The sequence below is a fragment of the Suricata suricatta genome, chromosome 5 (genome assembly GCF_006229205.1).
Source record: "Suricata suricatta isolate VVHF042 chromosome 5, meerkat_22Aug2017_6uvM2_HiC, whole genome shotgun sequence".
NCBI lineage: Eukaryota > Metazoa > Chordata > Mammalia > Carnivora > Herpestidae > Suricata > Suricata suricatta.
Window position 1 is genome coordinate 40,595,748 of NC_043704.1, and position 26,399 is coordinate 40,622,146.

The following is a 26,399-nucleotide window of genomic DNA, read 5'->3' on the forward strand; positions in this document are numbered from 1 at the left end:
AGATCATAACCTGAGCCCAAATCTAGAGTTGGATGCTTAAGTCACACCCTGATGCCCTAGTTCCCTCTTTTTTCCCAATAGCTTTATTGAGGTATAATTTTCATATTATTATATTCATGCTTTGTACATGTACAACTGCTAGTTTTTAGTAAATATACAGAGTTGTGCATCTGTCATCACAATCTAGTTTTATGTTATCATCACACCAAAAGCTCCCTCATGCTCATTTGCAGTCCATTCCCAGTCCCTTCTCAGCCCAAGGCAACCACTGATCTATGTTCTGTCTCAATAGAGTTGTGATTTCTGGACATTTCATACAAACAGTATGACACAATGTTGACTTTGACATATGATTTCTTTCACTTAGAAGAATGTTTTGGGGGTTCATCCATGTTGTGGCACTTAGGAGTAGCTCAGTCCTTTTTGTGCTGAATAGTATCCCATTGTATGGATATAGAACACTCTGTTTATGTGTTCAGCAACTGATGGATGTTTGGACTGTTTCCAGGTTTTGGCTATGAATATTTGTGTATAAGTCTTGTGTGGACACATGTTTTTATTTCTCGAGTAGCTACCTAGGAATGGAATTTCTAGATGTCACGTTTTATATTTGTTTAACATAGAACTGCCAAACTGTGTCCAAGGTGACTATACCATTTAGAATTCTAACAAGCTGTCTAAGGGGCTTTCAGTTTCTCCACATCTTCTCTAAGATTATTACTTATTTGTTTTTATTATTATGTTTTTCCTAATAACCATTCTAGTAGCTGTATGGTGGTATCTCAGTTTGGTTTTAATTTGCATTTCCTCAGTGCGGTTGATGGCAACCATATTTTTGTGTACTTATTTGCTATTGTATATCTTCTTTGGCAAATTGTCTATTCAAATTTTCTGCCCATTTTTCAGTTTGTTTGTTTGCTGTATTGAAATGTAAGACTTTTTTATATGTTCTGTTGATACATTCTTTATCAGATAAGTGATTAGTAAATACTTCCTCCCATTCTGTGGCCTGTCTTTTCATTTTCATATTGGTATCTTTTGAAGTTTATAACTGGTTTTAAGAAATTTGATTACAATTTGCCTTGTGTAGTTTCCTTCATGTTTCTTTTTTTTTTAATGTTTGCTTATTTTTGAGAGTGTGCACACACAAGCGGAAGTGAGGCAGAGAGAGAGAGGAAGACACGGAATCCAAAGCAGGCTCCGCGCTCTCAGCTGTCCACACAGAGGCCGACGTGGGGCTCAAACCCATGAACTTGGGAGATCATGACCTGAGTTGAAGTCAGACACTCAACCGAGTGAGCCACCCAGCAGCCCCTGATGTTTCTTAATCTTATGCTTGGATCTGTGGGTTTATAATTTTAACCAAATTTGGGAAATTCCTTAAAAAACATTTTATATTTTTAAAGATTTTTATTTTTAAGTAATCTCTAAAGCCCCAGGATCAAATATTTTTTTATGTTTTTTATTTATTTTTGAGAGACAGAGAGAGACAGTGTGAGCAGGGGAGGGTCAGATAGAGAGGGAGACACAGAATCTGAAGCAGGCTCTAGGCTCTGAGCTAGCTGTGAGCACAGAGCCTGACCCATGAACCATGAGATGAGCTGAAGCCGGACGCTTAACCAACTGAGCCACCCAGGTGCCCCTAAAGTGCCAGGATCAAAAGTTGCATGCTTTACGAACTTAACCAGCCAGGTGCCTCTCAAAAGTTATTTTAGAAACAACCATTATGTTTTCTTAAGGGTTGACACTTGAAGAGAATCCATAGTTGACCCACAGTTTACTGATGGTTCTGTTCATTTTTTCATTTCACATACTGGATTTTTTGATCTTTAAAAGTTTTATTTGGGGCCTTTGTTTTTTTCAAAATGTAGACTACATGCCCAGCACAGAGCCCAGTGCAAGGCTCGCTCATGACCCAGAAATGAAGACCTAAGCCAAGATCAAGTGTCTGATGCCTAACCAACTGAGTCACCCAGGCACCCCAATTTGGGTCTTTTATATACTTCTGTACTTAACATGATTATTCTTTACCTGAGAAGTTAGCAGGCTATGGCCCATGGTCAAATGCTGCCCCTCCCCACCTCTCTTTTAAATATGGTTTCCAAGCTAAGACTAGTATGCATTTTTAAAAGTAGTGTGAAAAATATGACAGAGACCTTATGTGGCCTCCCAAACCTAAAATAGTATCTGGCAACCCAGCCTCCAACCTAAACATATTCTAATAGTAGATGAATTTAAAGCTGGTGGTGCATTGAAGGTCATGATAGCAACAACATAACACAAACCCTCTTAATTCATGACTAGACTTACTTAAATTTCCTTAGTAAAGGCCTCACAGAAGAAAAGGCATGGTTATCCCAGGCATACAGACTGTCAACATCAGTCTGTGTTGTTGTATCATGAAGTCCAGCTTTCAGCTGAAAATAATAGACATGTTAAAAAAAAAAGTGAGGAAAAAAATACTATCACGAGACCAATCAATTAGAAGAACTAAATTCAGATATAAAAGTTGTAGTGGAAAAGGTGGGTAATGTGATTAAACATGTTGAGAATTTAAATGGAAATGCTGGAAATAAAAAACACAGTAATAGATGAAAAATGCCTTTGTTGGGCACATCAGTAGAGTTGACACAGTTTAGGAAAGAATGCGTGAACTTGAATATAAGTCAGTAGAAATGATCCAGACTAAAAGTAAAAGAGAAAAAGACAAGAAAACATAATAGAGCATTTAAGAGATTTGGGGAAATACGAAACTATATAATATTATGTATACTAGAATCCCAGAAGGAGAAGAAAAATGAGGCTGAAGAAATATGATAAAGTGACAGCCATGAATTTTCCATACATCATGAAAGACGTCCAACCAAACATCCAGGAAACTCAGAGAACGAGTAGGATAATTTCAAACACGTACACACTGACCTGCCACCTAGATCACCTAGATGCATCACATTGAAACTCTGAAAATCAGAGAGGAAAATTTAAGGCCACCAGAGTGAAAATGCATTCACCTAATTTAGATGACTAAAGCTCAGCAGTACAGCAGACATCTGAGAAACTAAGCCAGTCAGAACACAGTCAAGTGACGTCTTTAAAGTGCTGAAAGGAAAAAATTAAAACAAAACCCAAAAAACTCTGTAATCAAGAAGGAAAATTAAAGATGTTTTCAGGGGGGCCCTGGGTGGCTCAGTCGGGTAAGCATTTGACTCTTGATTTCGGCTCAGGTAATGATCTCACGGTTCTTGGGATGGAGCCCTGGATTGAGCTATGCACAGACAGCTCAGAGCCTGCTTGGGATTCTCTCTCCTCCTCTCTTTCTGCCCCTCCCCTGTTTGTGCTTGTTCACTATCTCTCTAAAAATAAACATTAAAAAAAGATGACCTAGGATGAAGCAAAGCATTCCTAAGGTTACTCTTGTATGGAAAAGCAAAGGACTGTCCATAGGTGCTTTGAAGTGACAAAAAGTACACTACTGCATTGTGGGCACCTTCCAGTGTGTTCTAAAAAATAATGGATTTCTGCCAAACACCGCAGCCTGAGACTAAGCATCTGAGCATGGGAGATGAATACCCATAATCCCACAGCGAGCGAGAGAGAACCATTGGCTCAGTAGTGACCACGTGACATTCAGCGTCATGTACTACTCGTACTACTCGTATTGCAAGACACCACTCATTTATCAAGTTAAAATTTATTAGAAAGGTTTGCTCATCTTGCGGAACACTCACAGAACAAGTTACTAGCAATCCAAACTTCTACTATATTGTAGTGAGACACAGGTTTATAGCATATTTAAAATGAAAATGAATGATAAGAGTATCACAAAGATTATTATAGTAAACCTAAAGCAGCATAATATTTGAAGGTGTGCTGGGACTTGTTAATGATATATATTGTAAATCCTAGGGTAATCACCATCAAAAACATTGAATACAGAGGAGGTGATATTAAGCCTAAGTAGAGGTAAAACAGAATCATAAAATTACTCAGTCCAAAAACAGGTGGAAGAAGAGGTCAAGTGCAACAATGAACCAGACAGAACAATAGAAAACAACTTACTAAGGGGCACCTGGGTGGTTCCGTTGTTTAAGCATCCCACTCTTGATTTCAGCTCAGGTCATGATCCAGGGATTGTGAGATTAAGCCCTGCATTGGGCTCTGTGGGGACAGCTCAGAGCCTGGAGCCTGCTTCTGATTCTCCCTCTCTGCCCCTCCCGCGCTGGCACTCTGTCTCTCACTCAAAGTAAATAAATATTTAAAAAAATTTTTTAAAGTTATATTACATGTAAATCTAAACCTATTAAAAAAAGACAGTGGTTGGTTGGATAGAAAAAACAAGATCCACTAACTGATATATATACACATATATATCCATACCCATGTCCTTTTTTATGTGAATAGATACACACTTTACTCTATTTTTTAACTTAATATTATAGCTTAGAGATTACTCCATAGTGATACAGATTTAGTTTAAGTTCCTGTTTATATCTTATAGTATTCTGTTGTGCAGATGTACTACAATTTATTTAATCATATCCTATAATGATAGATATTTGGATTGTTTACATTATTTTCTATTCTAAATAGCTGCATACATTTTGTTTATATTTTTGCCAGTAGATTTTGGGGTGCATTCCTAGAGTCTGTCAAAGAATGAAGAGATACATAATTTCGCTTAGTTGTCCACAGTTCTCTCTATGACAGCTTGTCCCATTTTGCATTCTCACTCAGGAAATTAGGCCTTGTTTACCTTTGACTTCACCAACCGAGTATAATCAAACTTGATTTTTTTGCTACAGAAGAGAAATGACATTTCAGTGGAGTTTTAACTTGTATTTTTCTTAATTGTGAATGAAGTTTAATGTCTTTCTGCATATCCATACAAAACATTGTTGTTTCATTTATCTTTTGATTTTGCTTATGTTGTTTATGTTTTTAGACATTTAAAAAATGTAATTAAAATTTGTCAGTGTTTATTACTTCAAAATCTTTTATTTTTTTACTTTTTTTAATGTTTATTATTGAGAGAGAGTGAGTGAGTGAGTATGAGCAGGGGAGGGCCAGAGAGAGAGAGGGTGACACAGAATCAGAAGCACGCTCCAGGTTCTGAGCTGTTAGCACAGACCTTGCGCAGGGCTCGAACTCGTGAACAATGAGATGATGACCTGAGCAGAAGTCGGAAGCTTAACCAACTGAGCCACCCAGATGCCCGTATTGCTTCAGAATCTTTAATTATGGTTAAGAATGATCTAAAGAAAAATGATTTCTCTACAGCCAGGTTATATGGATTTTTTCCTGATATTTGTAATATTTAATTTTTTATACTTAAGCTTTTGATCTATTTTGAATTTTTTTCTTGTTTGGAAGCTGGAGTGAAATCAATTTTGTCTTTTGGCTATGCAATATAAAGAAGTCAACATTTCCCCTACTGATTTGAGATGCTGCTTTTGTTGTATTTGCACTTTTCACATGCAGTTGGTCTATTTTTGGATTTTTCATTTCATTAGGTGATTTGTTCATATGCCAATATAATGTTGGTTCAGTTATAGAGGCTTTACAGAATGTTTTAATGTTGGCTAATTCCTTTTCATTCCTCTTGCTGTTTCATGGTTTTTCTTAGATATTCAACTTTGTAATCAACTTGCTTACCTCCACAAAAACTTGAAAGTGCTTTTACTGTATGTACATTTTTTAATTACTTAAGGAGAGTTGAGTGGTTGAGTGCTTAACTTATTGAAGTATGTACTTTATATATTCTTTTCCTTCTTATAGACTAAGGACACTGGAACAACAATGCTTTTTTTTTTTTTTTTGAGAGAAAGAGAGAGAGCGAGAGTGCGAGCAGGTGGGGTAGAGGGGGGAGAAAATGAGGGAAGGAGAATCTCAAGCAGACTCCATACTAAGCACAGAGCTGGTGTGGGGCTTGATCCTAGAACTCTGGGATCATGACCTGAGCTGAAATTGAGTTGGGCACTCAACTGACTGAACCACCTAGGTGCCCCAATAAAGCTAAAATTTTTTCTTCCAACTTAAATGCTATTTATGTCATATATTTTTGCTAAATTTTAAAGCCAGGGTACCTGGCTGGCTCAGTCTTAAGAGTAAGCAACTCTTGATCTTTGGGTCATGAGTTTGAGGCCCATGTTGGGTGTAGAGATTACTTAAAAAAATATATTTAAAATAAAAGTAATAAAGCCTAAGTGATACTATTTCTTTATGCTATCAAAATTTATAGCCTATATGTTCACTAATTTGCATTGTAGATCTTTCTTGCTAATTTATTTTCCTATCTATTTGAAAACTGTTTCTGTTTTTCTGTGGTTGTTTATACATTGGTTTTTTGTATTTGATATTTTATAGTTTACTGTGATTAGCTAGATGTAGACTTATTTTTATTAATTCTTATGGGATTTCTTGGGCTTCCTTGTTCTGAGGGTTGGTATTTTTTCATCAGTTATGAAACAGTCTTACCTTGTTTTTGTCTTTGCCTCATCTCTCTCTCTCTCTCTCTCTCTCTCTCATATGCAAATACAATTAGACATGTTAGACATGTACACTCCATTATCTGTATCTCCAGTTCTTGCTTGTGTTTTTCATTTCTTTGTCTTTCTACATTGTACTCTATATTAGTAAGTGGATTTCTTGCATTTGGATGGTTAAGCATAATATTTCATTGGAATTTTCTTATGGTGGATAAATACACAAATCCATATTCTTATATTTCAGTATGAAAATTACTTATATGCTACAGAGACCCAAAAAAGAATAGTAATTCTGGTTATAACTACCAATCTACTATGTGTGTCTTATTTTAAGGAATTGTGGTACCTTGTTTCCATTTGTGATAAATGAGAAGTTATGGGCTGATTTACAAGCATCCCAGTGACAGAATATAGTTTGTTTCATTAATAGGGACTGTAGCAGTACTCTTGTTATGCAAGCTAGTGTAGCTCATAGGAGTATACTGAATGATGAAGGTCCCGTAAGTATGATTACTTATGGCATAATTTTTTTTTACTTCAAATGCATGTTATTTATCATGTATTTGTCTCACTATAAATAATTTGTTTTTTATATAAATCATTTGTTCAAGTAATTCTATTTTGAATAATTATTTTAATTTAGGTAAATGAATTTTAATTAACATAACTTGGACTAGGGTTAATTATAAATTGATTAGTATATAGACTTAATCTTAAATATACATTATACAAACATTAAACATATTAAACATTAAAAATTAGTATAAACATTATACAATAATAAATTTTTAGAAAGAAACCTTTTTTTTTCTTCTTTTTAAAGTTTGCTTATTTATTTTGAGGGGGAAGGGGGTGAGGAATTCCAAGCAGGCTCTGCATTGACAGTTCAAAGCCTGATGCAGGGCTTAAATTCATGAACTGTGAGATCACAACTTGAGCTGAAACCAAGAGTTGGATGCTTAACCAGCTGTGCCAGTCAGGTACCCCAAGAAAGAAATGTTTTGATGAATTTAGATATCTTAAAAATCTTCATACTTTCCATGAAAAAAAATTGATGTCTTCTATATCAACACAATTGACATAGGTACACAGGAGGAAAAACAGATCTATGGAGGTCTTATCTTTCCTTTTTGATTACTGAAGCAACTTTGATGATAATGTTAATAAAAATTAATAGTACTGTATTATTAGCAAGCATCTATAGCACTATCAGGGATTATTCTATTATTCTAAGTGATTTACAAGAGGTAGTTATGATTACTGTTTCTATTTTAAATAAACTGAGGCATAGAGATATTAAGTGACTTGCCCAGGGTTACATATTAAGGAAATAGTGTAGGGGCACCTGGGTGACTCAGTTGGTTAAGCGTTTGATTCTTGGTTTCAGCTTAGGTCATGATCTCACGGTTTTGTGAGTTCGAGCCCCATGTTGAGTTCTGCACTGACAGTGTGGAGCCTGCTTGGGATTCTCTCTCCCCCACTGCCCCTCTCCCACTCATGCTATCTCTCAAAATAAATAAATAAACTTAAAAAAAAAAAAAAGAAAGGAGTGTAGCTGAGATTGAAACCCAAACACTGTAGCCCTAGACCATGGGTGAGTAAAGGGCCAGATAGTAAATATGTTTGGCTTAGCTCATAAGGTGTCTGTTGCCACTACTCAATTCTGTCATTGAAGTGTGAAAGTATCCAAAGCCATTATGTAAATAGATGGGTATGATTGTTTTCTTATAATACCATTTATTGACAGGATATTTGAATTTCATGTAATTTTTACCTGTCACAAAAATGTTCCAGCTCTTTTTTTTTTTTTTTTTTACCAATTTAAATATGGCTAACTGTTCTTATTGTGCATTATTCAACAAGCCACCATGGAGCCATATTCAACCTGTGGACAGTAGTTTGGCAGTCCTGCTCTAGACTGCTACATATATTTAGGGGTCCTACTTTGTTCAGTTTTGGACTCATTTACCCTCTACCATACAGAGTTTTCTCCCATAAGGGCTAGACAACTTAGTCTCTATATGTTTAGTTGATCCTTTACACTGATCAGCAGGAAGTACAACAGGATTGAAACCTGAAGTTTCTACTTCCACATATAATCTAGATTTTTTCCCCTAGTGATTTTACAACTGCATAAATACTTGTTGACTTCCCTGAATCTTAATCTAGGGCAGAGCTAGGTAGAACATGTTGTTTTGTCTTTTTTTTTTACTCTTTAATTACTTTGCATGTAGGTTTTATCATTTTAATATCATTATCATGGAGCTGGACCTGATAGAGGTAGCTGATAGTGAGGCATGCATAGATCTTTCTTTTGTAATGCTGGCTCCCCTTTCTTGTACATATAATTCAGACATTATATAATTCTGCATATTTTGTTGATGTCTGTGCAAGGTCATGTGCGTTCTGTATATTCCTATCCAAATATACTCAGTAGCTTGTTTTATTTCTACTAAAAAACCTTTGTTATCTCTTCTTTATTCAATACAATTAATTGCCCAAACGGTCAGTACTGTCTACTCAACATAGTGATACAATCCCTCTCCCTTCTACCTAGTGCAAATTTCATGCCTCCATCTTTTAACATGTTATAATAGAGATATATGTAAAGTACAATACTCTGATAGTACAGAATCCACTATATATTTGGAGAGAAGAAAGGGTGTTTTAGACCAAATTCCTAGGTGAAATTGTATAAATAGGTCTTGAGGAAGCGACAAATCCAAAGACCTTAAGGGCACAAGAGTTAAGGGAATGGGGAGGTTTGCTGTGATTGGAGAGCATGAAATTTGTGATAAGAGCTATGTGTGTAAGTGTAGTTTTGAATCAGACACAGAGTTCTTACATTGTGATAAGGAATTTGCATTTCCTGCTTTAGATTAATGATCTCAAATACCTATATAGACTAGGACGGGAATGATAGTAATAAGTCAGTCAGTCAAGCAGCTGGTATGTTGGAGAAATAAGAGAGGTGAATGGAGGCTGGCAGATTGGATATGAGGCTCATGCTTTGTCTAAAGGCAGTAGCTGCTCATCTCCTAGAGAAATGTAAACCCTGTATTATAGGGCTCTTGACTTTTTAGGAGCTCACAGACATTTAGATTTAATCTGAAGTAGCACCGTTTTTAAATATTAGCATCTGACTAAATTTTTTAAAAAATATACATACAGAACAAGTGTGTCAGCTGAAGTCTTTGCTTAAATGGTACAGTCCAAACAGCAATTTGTAAACTCTGTTAAAGTAGTCAGATCGTTCTGTGTTGAACATGGATTTTAAGTAAGTGTGGAATAAATAGCAAGACTGGAGATAGGAAGGGCCTATTAGAAGTTCAAATATGAGACAGATGTGAATTAATGCTTTGTTAATAGGGTAGAGAAGATTACAGAGGTATACTGATGGAGCTTTTTTTATACTTGTTGGTAGTAGAATAAATAATTACCAAAGGATTAATAATGTTTATTTTTATTCCTGACCCCCAAATTCTGTTTTACTTACATGGAATCATTTGCTTTTACCAGTTTGTTGTATATCCTTGTAGACATTGCTATTCCTGTGCCCTCCACACAAACAATAATATATTTCTGCATCTTTTCTTAACAATATATCTTGGAATTTTTCCCTTATCTACTCATGCTCATGACTAGGAAATAAGTCATATTTCTTCCTGTGTGAAATTATGAGTTATTAAATACACAGTGTTTTCCAAAAACAATCATTTAAAAAAGGAACCACAGGTTTTAGGCAGTCTGTCAGGAGAGGGATAAATAATCAAGGTAAGCCCAGAGCTTGAGAACCCATGTGTCATTTATTAGATACCTAATTGGTTGTATCGCTGTAGTATAAATGTCAGCTGAGAGTATCATAGTGACTTTCTAATTTTCTTATATTTTTGTGTCCATTTTATCCATCCTTTATATCTGTCTGAAAAAAGTTAGATCTTGAATTTTCTCTGGGTTGCACTGTACTAGGATGAAGCTGGACTATGTCCACAGTTTAAGTCATTTTGACATGTGTAGAAACATTTTTGTCACCTGGTAGTTGTATAGTAGTTGTATACCATTGCTTTTTTTTTTTGCATTGTGAACTCTGGTGGACATGAGTAATGTAATTGTTCATTCTATAATTGTAGAACTTAGGTATATTTCTTTATAGTTTCTTTGAAGACATTTCTATTAAAATTTTATTGAAAACCCAGCATGAATTTTAAATATCAATATAATTTTAAAGCCTGGCAATTTTAAAACTAAATATCTGATATTACATAGGTTTTACCTTTTAAGAATCTTTTAAATTGGGGCAAAAAACAAAGAAGCAATGAACATTATCATTCACTTATTTTTTCTAGGAGCTTCTTTGAGTTGCTGCTGTTCTTTGGAAGAGATGAGTTTTATGAAGAGCCCCTAAAGGATATTCTTGGATCATTCCAGGTAAAACAGTTTACTCCTTCACATTTTGTCTACATTTAACATGCCGGATTCTCCCCCTAAAAATTGGTTAGGTATATTGGTTGGTTGATGCTTGTAAGTTTTTATATTTACTAAGATGGCAATACTTAGGATCCTATTATACCAGCAGAAAAAGAAGGTTCTTAAAATTAACTTTTAGCTCTTTTTTTTTAAATTTTTATGTTTTTTAAAATTTATTTTTGAAAGAGAGACAGCTTGAATAGGGGAGGGACAGAGAGAGAGGGAGACACAGAATCTGAAGCAGGCTCCAGGCTCTGAGCTAGCTGTCAGCACAGAGCCCGACGCAGGGGTCTTGAACCCATGAACCTTGAGATCATGACCTGAGCCAAAGATGGATGCTTAACTGACTGAACCACCCAGGTGCCCCTTTTAGCTCTATTTCTAAAAGCAGTTCAAAATAAGATTCCAACTCCATATCTGCTAGACCAGAGCCTGCTGCTACCACATTTGTGGATTCCTAAGCACATCCTGCACATATACTCACACTTTTTATTGATACAGGCTTTGGTTCAAATCCCATCTAGAACTCAGCCCTAGTTAAAAAAAAAAAAAAAAACAAACAAAACCAACTCTTCTTGCCTCCCCTAAAAGCAGGCTGTCTATCTCATGTCACTTTTTCCCCTTGGCTATTCCCTAATTTTCTCATTTATTTTCTCAATAGCCTTCCCAAGATAGGCAATTTGTTTGTTTGTTTTTGGCATGTTACATGAGAGAAGAGAGTAAATCCAGAAGGGAATGCCAAAGATCCAAGACCTCAACTGTAGACATAAGAACATTTGATCTTTTTACATTTACTTAGGAAGCAGTCCCTAGCACTGTGGCTCACTAGTGTGTCCTTGGCATGTTATCGTTATTCTCTATTCTCGGGGTGGAATAAAGGAAGATGTACTTTGAGCTCCCTCTAGGGGTGTAGTGTTCAGATGTCATATCTTCCATTTATTTCTATTAGGTGTTAATAAGAAAGGCTGAACATTTAGGAAGGAGGTCAGCATAATAACAGAAAAGTCATGCAATACTTTCTCTTACCTAGAATTTCTATATTACATTTATTGAAAGAGATCTTTTAGGCTTAATTAAAATAGATTTTTATGATTGCTCACTCTGATGCATACATAAAAATAGGAAAATTAGAAGCAGACTTACTTAATTGGCTAACATATATCTAAAACTTCTTCACATTCAGAATCTGACTCTAGATTTGTTTTTTCACTCAGTCTTCACTGTCTGTTTTTCTACACCATTTTGTCTTCAGTGGCATCAAAAGTGTTGATGAAGTAGCATTTTCTAAAACAATTGATAAAAGAACTAAAAGCCATTGGCGCTGGGCTTTTAAAAGCTTAAGTTGGTTTTATGGTTCTGTTAACCCAGCCAGCTTTGAGTCCCTGCTTCAGAGTGTTGTTAAATTACATTAATTGCTCTACACCCTCCCCATACCCTTTGCTTTGCAAGAGTTAAAGGAGTGCTCTGCTAGTCTCTCAGATTTTACTCTCAGTCACCAATGTACTTTTTCATTGGTTTGTGAATGTCCATGGATGCAGAATGACCACTACATTGTGACCCTTACCAGGCTGACTGGGATTCTAAGATAGCATTGACTATAAAATGTATTCTGATTTTAGAGTTGTAGAAATATGAAAAAAAATGCATCTTAGAATCAATGAAACTAGATATATTAAACATTCTACTTTATCCATCCTTACAATCAGCAAAAGAAGTAAAAATACCTATTTCCGTGGAGCTTACATTCTTTTGATCTCGGGGTCATGAGTTTAAGCCCCATGTTGGGTGTAGAAATTCCTAAAATAAATAAACTTAAAAAAAGAAAAAAGAGCGCCAAGCCAGCCAGGTGTCCCATGATGGAGCTTACACTCTGATTAAAATTTATGTTCAGTATTTAAAACTTTGTAATTTTCTACTCTATTTTTCCTTTGATACTTATATTTTGGGCAATCCATTTTTGATTTTTTACTAGGCAAATATATATTGAGTTTTCAATATATACTAGGCACTAAGTTCTGGAAAAAACAGTAGTAAGCAAAACCAGAAAAGCCCCTCCTATTGTGGAGTTTAATTCTGGTATAGAGACAGAAAGACAATGAATCAAATCTTTGTAAATTTCAGAGTATTTTATTTTATTTTTTTTATATTTGTCTATTTTGAGAGGGAAGGAGAGAGAGACAGACAGAGAACAAGAACGAGAGTGTGAGCAGGGGAGGGGCAGAGGGAGAGGGAGACACAGAATCTGAAGCAGGTTTCAAGCTGTCTGCACAGAGCTTGAATGGCAGGCTCAAACTCCCAGAATCCATGAGATCATGACCTGAGTCAAAGTCGGATGCAAAGCAACAAATGACTCAAGGAAAAAATGAAGCGGGCCAGGGAGACAGGGAGTGCTGGCATGGTGGTATTGGGGAAGGTCTCAGTTGTCAGTCAGGTAGTTAGGAAATGCCTCATGGAGATACTTTACATGAGCACTCATAATGGAAACTGCTGAAGTGTTTATAGAGTAAATGAGAGACAGTATTTGAATTCTGCTTTAAATGTATGAAATCATAGCATCTCTGAAGGGATAATTTTTTTCTTTTGAGCAGGGTTTCCAAGAGTTCTTGGTTTTATATCCTTTTCTATCTCCTGCTTAAATTCTAAAGGCCATTCCTCCATTTGTTCTCTTTTGTTTTTAAAATCTCTGTGCCACTTGTGCCACTTTTGTTGCTGGGGCTTCTCCCTTCTTCCTACTTCTTCCTTCCTACTTTGAATTTTCTTGAGCCTCTAACTCCTGCCTCCCAGGAGAGATTTCACCTTTTGTCCCATCTTGTCCTCCAGTTTCTGAACTGAGCTGCTGCTGTTTCATGCTTCCAGGCCCGTGAGAAGAACCAGGAAGGGCCAACATGTAGCCCATCACGTGCGTTCCCCAGAACTCTTGTGTTTGCGAAGCTTTGTGAATTCCCCAGGCTTTGACATATCTCACAGTCCAGTGATAATCCCAGTGTCACCTTTTGAAATGGTTTTGTGTTTTCTACGACTGTAAACCCTATTTCCCCAAGTGGTTCATTACTGTCCATTTTTCATGAAGATTCATATCAGCTTAAGTTCTTGTTCATTCTCCTCTTCCATAAGTATGACAAACATAATGCTGCTCATACTTTAATGAACCTGAGCATCTTGTTAAATTGCAGGCATTGATTCAGTAGTTCAGGGGTGGGGCCCGAGTGTCTGTATTTCTGTCAGTCTCAGAAGTGAGGCCTAAGGTGTTGGTCCCTGGACCACACTCTGAATTAGCAGCAGATTAACATTCTTTGCTGGATTTGAGTTAATTATCCTTTCTGTCAGGGTGTGGGCTCTGAAGTCATACTACCTGGATTTCTGTTTTCACAGTAAGACCAAACCTGGCCCTTAAATTTATTCTGTTCTTCCGTGAATTTCTGATCTCCTAAAACCTGAGCTACTCAAGTAGAAATTTTAAATCTTCTTATCAGCTGACTATAATTTTCTCTCTACCTTATTCCAGGAAGAAATTCATTCCTAGAGCCAGATGTTCCACTTGTCTGCCTCTGAAAGTCTGCTTTCTTAACTTTTGGCTTCCAATAATTTTTCTTTACCTCAAAACAAGAAGATGACACATGTCTTATATGATGCTCCTACTTCATCATTTTTTAAAATCTGTTCACTGGTGAGCTTTCCATAGGCTAGTAATTGAATTCATTCACTAGATCTCCAAAACCCATTAATGTAATTAAAATTAGATTCCCAGTGAAATGACAAAAATAATGTGAGAACAAAATTCCTTATCAATGTTGGAAACTAGGATGAGGCTCTGTATTAGGTTCTCAGGGATGAATCCATCCGGAGTGATGAACCAAACGATACTTGGTGTCCTGAATGTGATTAAATAGGGGAGTGTGATGGGGAAAGAGGGAGACCTTCCACATGTGATCTAGTGCTGTCCCCTGACCCATCAGCTGGTAACTGTGGGGACTAGAGGAAATGCCAGAGGGCGGGGCCTTCGGTGTGCGGCCATTCTTGTTGGTGCTTCTTGCAAGTGTCCCAGGCGTGCCGCAGCGCGCACAGAACAGCCATGCTAACGTGACCATGCCGCCCGCGTTAAACATGGGATGCGTGGCTCTCCATGAAAGCGTTCCTTCCACTGAATATATGAAGATAGGACCCAAACTAAATGCAGCCTGCCCCAATGCCCAGAAGTTAGAAATTTTTGAAAAGGGGTATGGCTGTCTCCCACCGTAGCTTCCTCTTTACTGCTTCGTGGGCCATTGTTCTAACAAATTAAACTTATCTCTTGGTTGAACTTGAAGGATTCAACAGAGACCTATTTACCCATTAGTAAAACAGCTCTTTGTCCTAGATAGTCTAGGTAAAATGAAAGAGATTAACACCAGTTACCATCAATTACATGGTTAAAATAAGAGAGTTTAAAAAAAGAAAAGATCAGTTTTGTGCTTTCTTTGGTTAGATTCAGGATATCATCCATGAAATTGGAAGTGAAATTGTAAAGAAGGGACCATCCTAAAGAATGTATGGCGGTAAGATATTGTATGGAGGTGAAACTACTAAATTAAAAGTATAGTGAAGGTGATCCACAGCAGATTAGCTCCAAAAAAACCCAAATCAGTGAAGGAAACATCTCTAAAAATGTATTTTCCATTCATAGTGACATGCAGCCATATGTTATTATAGGCTTCAATTTTTAGGATAAAGGGAAGTTCCTACAAATGCAGGACTCATGTAAAATAGGATTCCCACAAAGGAAGAATAAAATCAGGCTAGCAATGAACTTCTCCATTGTAACAAATACCAGAATAAATAATGTCTCTGGAGTTTTTCAAGGAAAAAAATATTATTTAATAATACAGCTGCCAAGCTCTATAGTTTATGAGAGAGAGCAACAGAAACAAATAGTCCAAATGCTTGCAGAACAAAGCAAATACAATTGTTTTGTCAGAAAATAAAGAAGTATGCTAACTGATTTAGAAATGGTCAAAATAAAGAATTTACAAATAGAGTTGTTATAGAATTAAAAAATAGGACCGATGTGAGAAAACAAAATAAAAATTAGACTTACGAATATGGCTGTAATGAAAATTCTATTAATGTTAGAAGTGATTCTGGAAAAAGAAAATACAAATTGTAAATAAAAGCACAGATAAAATGATCTGGAACTAAAATCTCGGGTTATGTTGATTGGATGGAGGTAAGGAAGATAGAAAAGAATCAGGTACATTCCTGGACATCTAAGCTGAACTAACCACACAGAGTAGTGCCATTCACTAAGTGGGCAGTGATTATAAAGGGAAGAGCAGGATACAGAAAGAAGTAAGTTCCATTCGAGGCATAGTTTTAGATATCTCTAGATATTTAAACATATATATGTATATACATGTTACTTTGGGGCGCCTGGGTGACTCAGTTAGTTAAACATCCAACAGTTGACTTCAGCTCAGGTTGTGATCTTGTGGTTCGTGGGTTACAGTTCAGAGCCTGCTTGGGATTCTGTTTCTCTCTCTCTGTTCCTCCCCTGCTTGCTCTCTCTGTCTCAAATAAAAATAAACTTAAAAAATTATGTATTACTTTCATAAATCAAGAGAAAAACAGATGTTGTAAAGTCCCCCTGCCCCCAGTTTAGGGGACAAAAAAGACCCTGGAGTAACCAGCAAAATGCCAACCAATACAAGCCTTACTGCTGGAGCTTGCTCGTGTTTTGGTAAGCCTGACCTGACCTCGGTGAAAACTGTCCTCATCCCTTGGGGTCAATCTCAAAGTCACAAGATCTTTTTTGTTCAGAATAGAAGTAGACCTTAGTTAAGCTTTCTTTCCTGGGACTCTACCCTATTTTTAATCTACTTATCCTTCTTTGGCTAACTGGGGGAAGCAGATGGGAGGAGGTAGGGGATACAACCTCCCAAACAAGCAGAGGCCCAAAGCTATCTTCTTGCAATAGCATTGTAAGAGAAGAGCAATAAGAATCAAAAGGAAAAGAACCAGCCATAAGATAGGAATTTAAATAGTTATGTCTATCCTGTTTCACTGGGGCAGCTGTTGATCTCCCCTACGAAGTCAGGTGTCTGTATTCATTGGCATTATAAACCAGCATAGCTCCCAGATTTTAGTTTTAGCTGATATGAAGTTTAGAACCACTGCCTTTCTACTAAAACCTTCTGGACTATGTTTCTTTCCTAGACTACTTGGAGTAAGTTGCCCAAAGACTTAATATGGCAAAGTTCTAATCTTGATATTTAAAACCACCTTTGTAGGGCTGGTTAAAAGGCTTTTAAAGAATATGATCATGTCAACTTAATAGCAAGACATTTTGTTTGAAAATTGTGTGTCCTTATTTTTTTCTTCTCTAGTAAAATTTCTCTCTTGTCTCTGCTCAACTACAATTTGACTACGTAGGACTCCCTGCCCACCCCTCACCCCCCACCAGCTTTTCCATTGTTTACCGAACACCAGTCCCTAGGTATTCTGTCTCTCCAACTAGGCTGTTAGATCTTGTAGACAGAGACTGCTTTCATCCTTATGTCTCCAACACTTAGTAGTTAGCCCCTAGTACCGATATGTTTGCCAACACAAATAAAGGATAAATAAGTCCATACATACATTTTTCTTCCTTCCTTCCTTCCTTCCTTCCTTTTTTGCTTGCTTTCTCCTTCCTTCCTTCCTTCCTTCCTTCCTTCCTTCCTTCCTTCCTTCCTTCTTTCCTCTCTCTCCTTCCTTCCTCTCTCACCTTCCTTCCTTCCTTCCTTCCTTCTTTTTTCTTGAATCCCTTTTAGAGATGTATTCCTGGGCTCTAAGAAAACAAGAAACAATGAAGTATATTTTCTGAAATTTACCTCCTGGTCCATTGGTTACTACTGTAACAATGATATGGGGGACAGATCAACAAATGCATTCATGGGATGAAACTGTCAAATATTTACTTAAGGGTTCTACTTTGAAAACGTATAAAAAAAAGAGAAGTATGCTTAATTGTAAGAAATGGATAGGGGAAAAGATTTCACTATCTATGAAAGAAACATTTGGCAAGTATGCCACAGATTTAGTACTGAGAATGAAAAAGATTGATGTTAAAATTAAGTTTCGGATTCGGAAATCATTAAAAAAAATTGTATTCCTTAGATAAACCTTGTATTGAAATGGGTAAAGCTTTGATAGTTTTTCATTGTCATTTATATTTTTGAAACTATTACTCCTGAAATATTTCACTTTCTTTGTGTATTTTTTTAATAATCTGAGAAGGAAACACTTTATCTCAACTGTTGAATTCTATAATCACTTTGAAGAGATACAAGAGCCAGAGTTATTTCAGGCATAAAATATATAATAAGTAAACTTGAAACAGTTAAGCTCAAGAGACCAAGAGCAAGCCTCCAAAAGATAGAGCTGTCCAAAAGATAGAGCTGTCAGCATCGATAAGTTGCTTATGTCAGGAAAGGCCAGTCTACCCTGACACACGGAACCAACAGTCATCTCAAAAAGTGGATACTAAACATTGTTCAGTGATAGTTGTTTACACATAGTATCCAACTCTAAACAAAGATCTTATATTCTGAGCATCTTGCAATTTTGTGTTGTCAGGATCAGGCATGTAAGTGCCTTCAAAATCAGTAAGATTGACACGTTGAAAGTAGCTCTAAGCGTACATCAGGGTCATTGAGGCTTTCACTTATCACTGAAAGATGATTCTATAGTGTCTTAATACATAATAACTAGAATTATCAGCATATTTATGCTTGAAGTAGATTGTTTTCCCAGATAACATATTAGATCATAGAAAATTTAGTTGCAAAGCAGAAATATGAAGGTCATTAAGTCCAGCCTAGCTTTAATAAATGATGAAACTGAGGACCAGAGAGATTCATTCATTCATCTATTTAATAATATTTGTTGTAGGTAAATTTGCCCAATTTGAAGTATTGCCAGTACTGTGACCTGTTCTCTTGACTAACTCTTTATTCTCTCTGCTGAATCAGATTTTATATTTTTTTTGTGTGTGGGAACCTGTACTCCAGTAAACCTTGTGTACACCTTAATTCTGCTTCGGGGTCTCTGTCTTACAGGTTAGAGCAGTAACAGTAGTGCTTCTCTGTTGGCAATATTATTTCATTACTGACTTAAAAATGTTAATAATAGGGTTGTACTTTCATTAACATGGCAATCACCAATTCTGAAATTTGGTTATGCCACACTTGATGGTTTTGCTATACTTATGATTGACTTCCCTTTCAGCTAAAACTCCGATTGCTAATTTAAGTAACATTTATATTCATTACTTAAGATTGTTAAAATGTATAAAAGTTTAATCATGTCTGTTAAACAGAGAACAATTACTTATATTTAAATATTCATTTTTTCCCATAGTCCCACATGGGATATCTTAAATAGTTCACTAAGTACATGACTATAAGTTATTTTAAAAATCAAATAAATATAGGTAATTTATACACATTAATGCAGTTTATAACTTTGAGATTGGGGTCACCCTAGAAATTGTTTAATCCAATAATCCCTTATTTTACAGGTCAGAAAATTAAGCTCCTGTGGAGTTGAGGTTTATAGAAGTAGAACAAGGGCCTAAGTCTTATTCTCAACCAGTATGAGTAGATGTAATCATGTGTTTGCACTAATGTGTATGTCAAAACAATAGTTTTCAGTTAAAAAATATTTTTCAATGTTTATTTATTTTCGAGAGACAATGCAAGTGGGAGAGGCATAAAGAGAGGCAGGTGCAAGGGATCGGAAGTGGGCTCTGCACTGATAGCAGAGAGCCCCATGCAGGGCTCTAACCCATAAACCGTGAGATCATGACCTGAGCTAAAGTTGGATGCTAAAGCTTAACCAGGTACCCCTAAATTAAAAACAATTTTTTAACGTTTATTCATTTTTGAGAGACAGAGAGAGACAGAGCACGAATGGGGGAGGAGCAGAGAGAGGGAGACACAGAATCTGAAGCAGGCTCTCTGAGCTGTCAGCACAGAGCCCAGTGCGGGGCTCGAACTCACTAACCATGAGATCATGACCTGAGCCAAAGCCGGACGTTTAACCAACTGAGCCACCCAGGCAGGTGCCCCTTAAATTTTTTTTAATGTTTATTTTTGTTTACTTTTGAAGGAGTAATCTCTCCACCCAATGTGGGTCCTCACCTTGTGACTCCGAGATCCAGAGTTACATGCTCCACCAACTGAGAGCCAGGAGCTACAAAAGAAATGTTTTATTTATTACAACTATCTTTTTTTTTAAGCATTTTATTTTTAAGTAATCTTTATAACCAACATGTGGCTCAAACTCACAATCCTGAGATCCAAGAGTTGCATGCTTCACCAACTGGGCCAGCTAGGAGCTCTTACATAAATGCTTTGTTATCTAACTTTCTGAGACCTCCTAAAGGCTTGTTGAGAAGAGACAGTAAGAAGAAACTAATGTGGTTATCTAAGTGATAGCAGAGGAAGGCCTAGACTACAGTGAAAACCATAAAAAATAATAGGAAGAAGCATGTCACATAATGAAGAAAACTGACATCATATTAGGATCAATAGAAGACAGTCAGTTAAAAAAAAAGATGGTTTTATATTTGATTACAAACACAAATGTAAAAACAAATAATATGTAAAATCAGGAATCTCCAGACTTCTGATAGCATAACCATCTAGGTTTTTTTAAAAAAAAGAAAATTCTCAATACATATATATGTGTTATTTATGGCCATTGCTAATATTATATATTATGAAACATAAAAGACAATTAAAGGTAAAAGTAAAATAATGTTTTAACAGTATAAAAACTAATGATAGCAGTATGACTGAATGTGCTTTATTTTTGAAAAATTTTAACATTTGGTCATATAATAATTTATAGTCTGATTTTAAGTTGTTTACTTTGATATTTGGTTTTAATAGCTGTCATTGGTGAAAAAAGATACCTTTGATAGAGCCAAATGAAATTTTCTAAACTATGATACTCAGTTTAAATTCCTCCCACCCAAATTACAAAGAGCTGTTAAATCTGACTACTTACTAAATTTCTGTTGTTACTGACATTGATGTTTTGGTACTAACCATTTTTAACATATGAGTCTGAAAGCCCATTAAAATGCTTCATTTGAAAGGTTTTTCAAAAAAACAAATTCTAGTTTGATTTTTAAGGGGATAGATACAAACATAGGTGACATACTGATTTTTGGCAACAGCAAACCTGCATCAATGTAAATACTTACAAACATTCATTTTAAATGATTTTTTCCATAACTTTTCTTTTGAAAAGTGTAACTTTTTCACTGTTATAGTGTCCTCTTTATATGGACAAATTCAGAATGTTTATTTTTTAAAAACATTAGGTAAATATTCCTTAGGAACTTAACCAAAGAAAAGAACAGCAAATGTGGGATGTTGTCTTTCTGAAAAAGATCACATAACAACTTTAAATTTTACAACTTTTTGAAATGTTTTGCCATGAGATAACCAATGGAAGTGTAATAATAAAAGTTATGATCATTCTTCTATTACAAATATTATAAAGATTTTACTGTATTTTAAAGGCTTTTTTGATAACATTAACCACATTGAAGACCTTTTTTTAAGAAAATATTTTTGCTTTGACTTGCTATAATAGCTTGCTTTATGAATGGATTTGATACAGTGTTCTACAGTTTTACTCTGGAAGCTGCATTCAAAATAAGACAAATACTGCATAATGCTTCTGGTTACATGGACTTCGATAAAACTCTATTTTGATTAAAAATTATTACTGAGAATTTATCTTCTCTGGTATACCTTTCCTTTCTTGACATGCTGTTAACTACCTAAGAAGTAAGGTGTCAACCCTTATTAACACAAGGCTTCCTCTCACATGATAAATATCAGAAGAGTGGACTGGTACTGATTTTCAGTATTGCAGGAGAAGGAATTAAGTTTATTATGGATTGAAGTAGCTAGTACAGGCTTCTCAGGGGAAAGTAGGATTGTGGAAAGATAGGAAAGTATTTAGATTGGTTTACTGGAAGGTTTAAATAGGTTTGTAGTAAGTTGTAGAAGAAAGAGAGTGAGTGATAAGAGAAAAGTATAAGCAAGAAAGTAACATGATGAATTTGAGAGTCATGGAAGAGACCAGGCTGGAGGAAAGGATTCATGATGTTGAACAGGTGAATGAGTTAGGTAGGTAAGTCCAGAGATCCTTAAATAAGAAGTTGGTCATTAAGAATTTCATCCTATGGAAAAAAAAAATCATTCTATGATAAGAGTTCAGATCAAGAACACTGAATATACAGCTTGCAGACATGTTGGAGGGCGAGTTCTAAAGAAGCAACAAGTTCAGGGAAGAAAATTTTTCTGGAACAAAACATTAAGTCCAAACCACAATAGATTCTGAAAGAAGAAGGAGGGAGGGGGTTTTGTTTTCTATCTTTGGTGAAAACACAAGGTTGAATGGAAGTTTCTGAGGGAGTAGAGAGCATAGTGTGGTGGTTATCAATGATAGTAGACAGATGACTTAATAAAGGATTAGGTTAATGTACAGGTCCAAATTTTTAATTAAGTAAACATTGTAAAAAATATATATAATATGCATATATAGGAAAGATAAGTTGTGAATTCTATAGTGACTTTTAAGCACTTCCTTTTTCACTTTGGAAGCTTTTAAATTGAATATCATGCACAAAAGCCACCATACTATTTAAGGAAGGAGGAGCCAAAAGATACTTACAAACCTATTTCTCTCATCCCATGTCTTTTTTTTTCATTTTTTTAAAATGAAATCTTCATTTCATCTCTATTTGCTATCCAGAGCCATTTCCCATTGGACATAGTTTCTAAAATATGGTACATTTTGCTCAATAAGTGCATACACACACAAAAACAAAACTGTCCATACAATTTTTATCTTAGAAAAATGAACTTAAGCTAATTGACTAATTTTTAATAGAAGGATTGATAGGAATACAAGTATATGCTTTCTAGTATAAACATTTTTGAAAGTACACACTAAATGTAGAAAGTATAATCAAAAAGTATGTCAGAGTTGACTGTGGGGTCGGGGTTGTTAAATATAGTTTGTCAGGACTTTCCTCTAAAATATTGATTTAGTATGTTTGAATTGGTGCTTGGGAATCTGTTTTTTAACAAGACCTCCAAGTATTTACTTTTCAGCCATGTTTAGGAGATTAATAATAAACCTGTTTCACTGTCCAAGTCTAGGTCTCACAGTGCCAAGGGCTGTATGATTGGTATCTGAGCTGTTGTGAGACAGCTAGAAAGATGGGTTGTCCAAGAGCTCAGCAGCAGAGCTAAAGGTCACCAGGGCTTCAAGGACGAGCATCCAGCTCACCTTCTGTCTTGTACTTTTATTGAACCAAAAGTCAGCTGATAGTAGTTGAATTTTAGGGGTAGCAGTATGTGTGTAGAGTAATTTAGCAGTTTGTTTCCCTTTAGGTTTGAAATCAATGATTGTTTTAAATCATAAAGCTGTTAACACAGAATGTTACTATGTTCCATGTGTTTAAAACAAATCATGGCTGATCAAAAAACTTTATATCTTATTTTTACGAATGCTATATAAACATGCTGACACATGGAAATGTAGAAATTAGTTTTATCCTATGGCATTTGGGTGTGCTAAGATAAAAATGTTTATATATCCAAAATGTTAAAAAATACTAGAAGATATAATAGCTAACATTTATTAAGTGCTTACTATATGCCAGGCACTATGCTAAGCACTTTCAATACTGTATATTTAAACCTCACAACAATACTATGAAGTAGGTGTTTTTACTATCCATTCTGCAGATGAGGTAACTGGAGGAACACAGAGAGGTTAAGTAACTTGCCCATTATTTATACAGTTGTATTTGCTTGCTCATTTTAATTTGGGAATACTCTAAATAACTTCTAGAAAATAGTTATTTTCATGTTATGACTTAATTATCCTTTGACTTCTTTGACTAAATAATTCTTTAACTTGAAACCTGATTTCTTCTACTGCCTTGTTCTCTCATTAAACAAATAAAACCTCTTTTTGTGTATATTAACAAGGAATGAAAAGTGGTATATAGATACTACTTTGGAACATTCAAATGATGAAAGAACATGACAAATAAAAGCAAAGTGTTTACTGCCACTTGGAACATGTAGCCTGATGATTTATATCATAAGTAAAATTTGTAATAGTGTATTGTTTTATATTGAAGCTTTGCTTTATAACTTAGTAAATTTTTGATGTCTGAGGGATTTTTTGAGCACAGAAAGCAATTTTAGCAATTATTTGTGTTTTAATTGATGTGCAATTCACATTTTTAACACAGCCAATTTCAATACCTAGTTTTTTTTCTTAAGACTGTAAGTGCAATGTATGCATTGAAAAATATATATTTATTCATACCTTCACTAGGCCTTCAGTTAATCTTTTAAAATTATCAAGTTAAATTCCATGAAACATTTAAAAAAAAAACCACCAGGGTATATAACAAATCAAAAAAGCATAATCAGATAGTTAAATCTTGTAAACCTAAATCTAATCAAACTTATAAATTCAGTTAACTAAGTTCTCCTAAATATTAAGCTTTGTTTATAAACTTGTTACATAATTTATTTTATAATCACAAGTCTAAGATAACACATTCTCTAAAAATATTTCAAATATCTTTAAAAAACTCCTAGAAAATACATAGACAAGTTATCAGTTAATGCCCAAACTATCAATACATCCTTATCTTAAAACTAATGTAAAGTCTTTGTATTATAGGTTGGATTCATTCCTTCAGCCTGCTATTTCTTATTTCTTTATCCCAAGACTACAAATCTGCTAACAGAACGATAATACAATAGAATTTCCATCTTCCAGCCTACCACCACAACTAGCATATACATTTGGGATCAGAGCAAGGGACCTGTGTCTGTCTGCCAACCACATTCTGCATTGGACAGGGACCCTTCTGCCTCTTTCTTATAGTCAGGCTCTTGCTTGCCATTGTTAAACAGAAGCTTTATGACCCCTCACGTTAACTGAACATTTAAGTTTTACATTTTTGCAACCTGGTTCTTTTCCTAGAAATGATGCATCCTGTAAGTTTTTCCCTTAGGTTTTATAACCTGGTTCTTTTCCTAGAAATGATGCATCCTGTAAGTTTTTCCCTTGGGTTACACTTAATCCCTATTATAACTGGATTTTCTATGTCCAATTATGTAGAAACTCTGTAACCCTTGGCATTAAAGCCTATTTGTGTACTGATGGGATTTTGACACCCTACTTAGGTTACTATAGCAACCCCTTCTCCTTTATAATTTAATAGCTGACTCAATGACCATCAGTCATTTTATTGACAAGGATGATCAAGTTTAGTTTTTAACCCCTTTAAATTCACAAAGCCAAAATGATTTTTCTCTCCTAGGAATGCCAGAATCACCTCCGCAGATATGGAAATGTGAATCTGGAACTGGTGACTCGAATCATTAGAGATGGTGGCCCATGGGAAGATCCAGTGTTGCAAGCTGTTCTTAAAGCCCAGCCAGCATCTCAGGAGATAGGTACTTCAGGAGACTCAGAATCAAAACGAACATTTGTGAGAAGCAAGCGCAATTTTAATTTCTAACTAGAGCAGTAATAGTGATTTTTCTTTATCTTCTATTACTGAAAAAGAGTAATGTGTTTTCACATGAAGTGTGTTTAAATTGTTATACTAACCTGGCCCAAGAATGGTTTTTGACACCAGACTAGATACCTTTATTTCTAGTAATTTTCCATTTATTCTAATGGAAATTCAGTGTTAATACATTTACTGTCCAGATGTTACTTACAAGAGAGTTTGTTTCATTACTTGCTATATTTTAAAAATATATTTAAGTAGGAACAGACACCCTTAAAAAAAAAAAAGACCACCCTGCTTAAGTACATGGAATCTCCCTTATACAGGAAACTCTGAGGACTGGAACTCTGTCAGTTTTTGTCACCACTACTGCATATCCTATACCCAGCCCAGTACCTGGTACAGAGTAGGTATTCAATATGAGTATTTGTTAACTGAATGAAGTGACCACCTGAGGAATGTGTAAGTGAATGAGCGACTAGTTGAATGAACAAGTAAATTTCAATTCCAAATACTCTGGAGCAGTATTTCCCAAACTTCATCCATTAATAGAAGTTGAGTTTTATCTCATTCCTGAGTTACCTGCATGCTTTGACATCACCTCCTTTCCAACCTAGATCCACAGTGTTTCCTGTAGGCCAAAATTTCCTTTTGAGGCAAGATGCTCTGTCAATTACTTCTAGTTAATTTTATTTAAAAAAGTTTGCCATATGATTCCTGAGCCCCAGAACATTTTGGATCACCAAAATAGAATGTAAACTCAGTAGTGTAAGCAAAAAAGTATGGAAAACATTTGAAACCGTGGAAAGAGCCCATCGAGTGCAATTATAAGATGGCCAGGGGGAAAAGACCAGTCGCCTCAC

At 35.5% G+C, this 26,399-nt stretch overlaps 1 protein-coding gene and 1 long non-coding RNA gene across 3 annotated transcripts in view; one reads left to right on the plus strand and one right to left on the minus strand.

The window, feature by feature from the left end:
* Window positions 1-20,158, minus strand: part of LOC115291638 — a 51,076-nt gene extending 30,918 nt beyond the window's left edge. Inside the window, exons 1-2 of the long non-coding RNA XR_003908601.1 lie at window positions 20,105-20,158; window positions 2,311-2,417 (exon numbers count right to left, since the gene is read on the minus strand). This is a non-coding gene — a long non-coding RNA (uncharacterized LOC115291638). The remainder of the gene's footprint in view (window positions 1-2,310; window positions 2,418-20,104) is intronic.
* ZNF654 (zinc finger protein 654) overlaps window positions 1-26,399 on the plus strand; it is a 97,441-nt gene that overhangs the window by 50,581 nt on the left and 20,461 nt on the right. For both annotated transcript variants that reach the window (XM_029939156.1, XM_029939155.1), the window contains exons 3-4: window positions 10,832-10,913; window positions 25,342-25,477. In XM_029939156.1, the coding sequence (XP_029795016.1) occupies window positions 10,832-10,913; window positions 25,342-25,477 (218 nt within the window). The remainder of the gene's footprint in view (window positions 1-10,831; window positions 10,914-25,341; window positions 25,478-26,399) is intronic.